Source organism: Akebia trifoliata, chromosome 6 (genome assembly GCF_017979445.1).
Source record: "Akebia trifoliata isolate Shusen 1 chromosome 6, ASM1797944v1, whole genome shotgun sequence".
Taxonomy (NCBI): domain Eukaryota; kingdom Viridiplantae; phylum Streptophyta; class Magnoliopsida; order Ranunculales; family Lardizabalaceae; genus Akebia; species Akebia trifoliata.
The window spans coordinates 1,881,163-1,887,032 of NC_141380.1; the positions used below are offsets into that span (position 1 = coordinate 1,881,163).

At 35.3% G+C, this 5,870-nt stretch overlaps 1 protein-coding gene across 1 annotated transcript; it reads right to left on the reverse strand.

Annotated features, from left to right (window-relative positions):
* Positions 1–1,714: 1,714 nt before the first annotated feature.
* On the reverse strand, positions 1,715–5,262 carry LOC147399504 (putative calcium-binding protein CML11). Its single transcript, XM_086444881.1, has one exon. The coding sequence runs from the start codon at positions 4,636–4,638 to the stop codon at positions 4,132–4,134; it is 507 nt and encodes a 168-aa protein (XP_086301007.1). The 5' UTR covers positions 4,639–5,262; the 3' UTR covers positions 1,715–4,131.
* Between the last annotated feature and the right edge of the window lie 608 nt (positions 5,263–5,870).

Here is a 5,870-nt window from a genome sequence, read left to right on the forward strand (position 1 = left end):
TTTTGGCATCTTATTCATGCCTAATTTTGTACTTTCTCCCGAAAATTCTCTCGTGGGTTTGAATTATGTTTACTCCCCAAAGATGAAATCTGTGGTTGGTATCCCTACCTTGCTAGAACGAATTAAAATAAAAATATAATACGTTTATTTGGAGAAAATTCTTTGAAACCTTTCATTTCTTCTCATTAAAAAAATAATTCTCAATCCCTCACAGCGTTTTCTTGGTCTAGGAGGAAAATATTACAATCTAAAAGGAAAGTCAAAGAGAAACACTAGACTCATGCAAAGGTTGTGATTCTCCATCAAACGAACAGTTGAGATGGAAAGATGTTCCCTAGGGATCATGCCCAAAAGAGACTTCTTTTCTTCCTTTTCTCAGTTGTATTTCTTATATTGTGCATCACACGTGATTTGATTTGATGTTAGAAAAGTTCAAAGTCAAACTTGGGGTCATTGATCTTCTCTTCTATATGGAAGTAATGACCATTGACAAGCAGATTGATTAACTACTTGATACCAACACTTAGAGAGGCTTCTTATATAATTCAGGTTTTAGTCATTATGGTTTGGTGGACTTTTGATTATTCAATGAAAATTAGGTAGTTTTCCATATGTGTAATTAATTCGATTGGATAGACTCTTTGGTTGAATTTCTCCTTAGTTGAGGAATTGGGATGAAGAACTCTTCAGGTCCAATGTACGACTTGAGGGACATATCTTCTCCTTCTACCAAAAACTTTTATAAAGATTTCACTTTCCTCACACCTCGAGATTTGTATTGGCAGATTTTTTTGGGGGAATAATTATCAATCACACTATTACGTTTCCTTCTTGGACTTGGTGGTATTTACATTTTTAAAGAATTCGTGATTCCAACAATAGTTGCTAGAATCTACGACTTATTGAAAATGTTGTGATTAAATCATGACATTTTCCTTAGTTGATTTAATCGTAATATTTTCATTAAGTATCGACTTCACGAACTTCACCATTTAACCATGAACATTAGGATTAAATCACAAATTCTATAATTAAATTGAAAAGAATAAAAGATGATCTCTATATAGTAGTAAGAGAAGATGACATTGATATAGATGATGTTGATCATTTTACCGATTAAGTATTTTAGATAATGAGGATGCAAATAAAGATGACATTGATTTATGAATCTTAACTTATACCTCATGGTTGTAATCTTTTTATAATTTGAGTAATATAAACTTTGGTTGTGTTGTAGACTTGTGGTCACATGTTGTAATTTAATATGGGGTTTAGTGATTTATTATTATAATTTAAAATGGTATTTGATTATATAATGGGAAATGTTCAGCACCCTAAGTTTTACCACACACTTTAACAAACGTTTTTTGTCCTACATGGGTTAGAAGTTTTGGAATGAGCTGATTTTTGGTGAGGATGATCTCTATGATTAGAAGATCATCCTCCCCAAAAATCAGCCCATTCCGAATGTTTAGCCCCATGTTTACATGTTGAAAAATCGTGGACCGTCCATTTTTTGTAAATCAATTTTGATGGGGTTAGAAGTTTTGGAATGAGCTGATTTTTGATGAGGATGATCTCCTCACCATAGAGATCATCCTCACCAAAAATCAGCTCATTCCGAAACTTCTAACCCATGTAAGACAAAACGCGTTTGTTAAAGTGTGTGGTAAAACTTAGGGTGCCGAACGGGACCCTTATATAATATGTGAGCAACATCAAGTAGGAACAATTATACCATAACATTCTTTTTCACGATTTTTTTCTAATTATTTTTCGATTTTACCGTATGTTTCGAATTATTCTTGTGCCAATTTATTTCCAAACCCCGACTTGGTGATTATGATTCCTAGACTGAGGTTAATCCTCTAAAGTTTCCGTATTTAGTAAACCTCCAACAATAGTAACTCTACAAATCCTTTGGTCCTGCACAGCCAATGGTTATCTCGAGATGATACGTGTATGTGATGGACAAAACGTTAATTTTTGTGAAACATCTATGAAGATATAGATGTGTAGATTTTTTTAAATCAGATACTGCGATAATTATGGTAATAATCTGACTCCCCCATGTGGCATACTCAATCGACTATTTGATGTGACAAGTTCGGGAACTGTAGATTTGCGCTCCTTGTATGTATCTAGAGGAGCGCAGATCTACAGTTCCTGAACTTGTCATGTCAGGATAGTCGATTGAGTTTGGCACGTGGGGTAGTCAGATTATCACGATTCTTTATAATTAACTGATCCATATTCACTTACTATTTCTTTGGGTCATTATCCCTCTTTATTGTTCACTCAGTGTTTATTTGGTTCCATATTGATTCGTAAACACTTTTATTCACTAATAATCTTCATGCATTTACAGCCATTTGTGGACAATGATCACTTTAAGTACCTACCTCAATAGTTTCTATTCTGATACCTGTTTTTTTTGGCTGGAATCATATGATTCTATACCTTCCCATGTAGAAAAAGGTTTCAAATAAGTATTGTAACATTAAATTGATCGATTCTGAATCGTTCTCTCATAAGTGTTTCAAAACTTTTCAAGTTGAACGACCATATATACTTGAATCCAATCCTACCAATTTGAAATGAAGTTCTAAAAGGATTGTAGAAAGTTGAAACTAAATTAAATCAATCTTATATAATATACTATAGCCTCATTTAAGTGACCATTGTCTCATGAAGGCTCTCATTAGATGGTTATAAATCATTTTAACCACCTTTAAAAGATGTTTTCATGGTTTGAGATTGTTACTGTCCTCATGGAAAATAGTTGTTGGACCTTCTAATACCCCAAATTACAGAAATCAGGAAAGATACCCTAGAAAGTTTCATCTTTTCATTGTAGTTTGGTATTCACATTGATGGGCCTGTGAAAGAAGCCCATGAAAAATAATGTGAGGAGCACTAACATTATGATCTCACCTAGGAGACCCATAGCTCATTTGGTTGACATGCTCCAAAGCAACCTCCATGGGGTTGTGGTTTCAAGCCCAGCTTACCATTACCCTCAACATCAACATCGAAGCCTTAGCCTGAGGATTCTGGACCACAAAATGAATCTTGTTTCCAAATGATAAATTTGGGGGTTCAACTCAAAACCAATTGGCAATACGCGGAGAGGTTCATGAGCTTATAAGGAGAGAAACAAGGCAATGTGACTAAACTCAACATTCCCCCGCACGTGTGGGCCAGACTGGGCAAAAGCACGTGGAGATATGAAATCAGTGACGTGGAGGAGAGAAAGACGCGCTCTGATACCATGGTAAATTTGGGGGTCCAACTCAAAACCAATTGACAATGAGTGAAGAAGCCTAGGAGCTTATAAGGAGAGAGACAAGGCAATGCATTTCCGATGTGGAACTAAACTCAACACCCGATATCCACACCCATCAGAAAAGAAAAAAAAAAATTAACACAATCAATTGTTATGTTCTTCTCTTTGGGTCAGCTTAAATCGTGGGCAAGGCACGATTTATTGCGTTGTGAGTCTAACTAGTATAACCCATAAAAAAAAATTAAAAAAAAAACTAGTATAATACTTCATTGGTATATCTAATAGGATTGATCTAAGTGTTTGTACAGAGTTTAACCTGAAATGAGAGCTTAGGGAAGTGTAGACCATTTGGAAGTATAGGTACAGATAGGATTTCATTAATATAATTCATTTGTAACATCCGCAAAATTCAGTCAAGAAAATTGGGAACACCAGACTCAATTCATATAAGAGATGACACCATGTGCAAGTCTGCAAGGTTTTTTATACTAAGTTTCAGTTCTTAGGGGTTTCTTCATTCTTTATTTCTAAACTACTATCCAAAAAGGTGTGAAAGTCTGATTCTTAGTAAAAAGGGAAGTTGTATAGTTTGTGTGTTGGTTCTTCTGTTTCTAGAGTAGTAGTCTTCTCCTTCTAACCCAGACCCCAAAGCAAGAAAGCAATGTAGGCTCTCTTGAGACACCATTGATGGACTCAGGACTCTTTCATTTTAAATTTGAATTTGTAAAATCATTTATCAGTTTAATTGTGTGGTACCTTAAAATCACTTCTCACTAACATCGAATCAATGAATCTCGAAACGTGAAAGAGGGAAAGAAAACAGAGAAGAAGACGCACCAGAGTATCTATCCGATATTTTCTAACGAACATGAATTATCGAAGGCAGCCGAGGTGATAGCCTGAGAGAACTCCTGAAAACTGATTCGACCATCACCATCAGTGTCAGCTTCCTTGATCATCCCTGTAAGCTCCTTCGCTGTAAGGGCATGGCCTAGCTTGGCCATTGAATGAGCCAATTCTGCCGCTGTAATGTAACCATTGTCATCACGATCAAACAATCGAAAGAGCTGCTGAAGCTGCTCTTCATTGTAAGGGGATCTCGATGAGAGGAGTTCTGGTGCCACGAGGGCGACAAACTCTGAAAATTCTATAAGGCCATTGTTGTTAGTATCAGCCTTTTGGATTAGAGATTCAAGCTGGTCCGCACTTGGTTTTAGGCCAAGAGATCGGAGGAGCGATTCAAGCTCGAGCTGTGTTAGGCTACCGTCATTGTTTCGATCAAATGAGTGAAAAATCTCTCGGAGCTCTGCGATCTGCTCGTCATCTAGCTTCATAGGTTGTTCTTTGCTCATATCCTCGATCCAGATCTCTTTCTTTCTCCCTCTCTCTGTCACCAAACTCAATTACGACTAATTTCTCTAATTTCTTCTAAATCTTCAACAATTCAGGAACGATTCTCTCTAATCTCATCAAAATTATGATCCTTGTCCGCTATATTTCTCTAGATCTAGCAAATTAACCTTTTTTTTTTTTTTGGCTCTCCTATAATCAGATCTACCAAAATTCACTTTGTCCAGATCAATCGAAAATGCTTCAATCTATATTAGATTCACACACACACATATCTTACAAATCGTATAACTTTTATTGTTTTCGGGCTGAATTTCTTCCTCGTTTGGCAACAAAGATCCCAATATTAGATTTCGCTTCTTTGCTGCTTTTCGGATCACGAACTGATCTCTCTCTCTCGCTCTCTTTTGTAAAATCTTTTGTATTCCCAGCAATTTAGATTTACTGTGAGACTAGATTCGATCAGAGAGAGAAGAAGGCCTCGTCATCCACTCTTGAGTTAGAGGAGCAACAATAACAAACGCGTTGAAATTTGTTTTTTTTTTTTCTCGTATTTTTCGTCGAACAACGACATTGACACCAATGATCGAAACCGTAAAAATAAATAAATAATTAAAATAAAAAAGGGAAAATAAGTCAGTTGAAGAGGCGCGAATGGAGCACCGTCTTCCCTGTTCCATCTGTCGACCGTTTTTTAACAGAAAATTAAAAGAGAGCTGCTATTGGCACCCTCAACTTTGACTTGTTACACCCTAATTTCTTAAATTATTTTACACACCTCAATTAAAGATTAAAACACACCCTTTAAACATTACAAAGTATTATAAAACTTGTTTAAACAATTTCACTAGTTGTTTAAAATTTTGATTAGACTCATAAGTCATAAAATCCTATACCCAGAAAATAGTAATCGAGGGGAAAAAAAAAAAAGAGAACTTTTATTAGCACCCAAACTTTTATTTATTCTCAACCATTCATTTATGAGATATTTCCCAAAAAGTGAGCACCTTCTGTCATAATTCTATTTCCAATACGCTGTTCATTTTAATTCTTAAAACATGTTTTTCTAGTGAATTCGTCACTTTTATAATTAACGAATTTGTTGATAAATTACTAGAGAGATTATTGATATGGCAAAATTACTAGTATTTATCAGCGAATTCGTTGATTATAAAAAATGAAGAATTCACTAGAAAAGCATGTTTTGGAAATTAAAATAAGCAATGTACCAGAC

Coding starts and splice junctions, on each gene's coding strand:
- LOC147399504 (XM_086444881.1), bottom strand. CDS start 4,638: ATGAGCAAAGAACAACCTATGAAGCTAGATGACGAGCAGATCGCAGAG.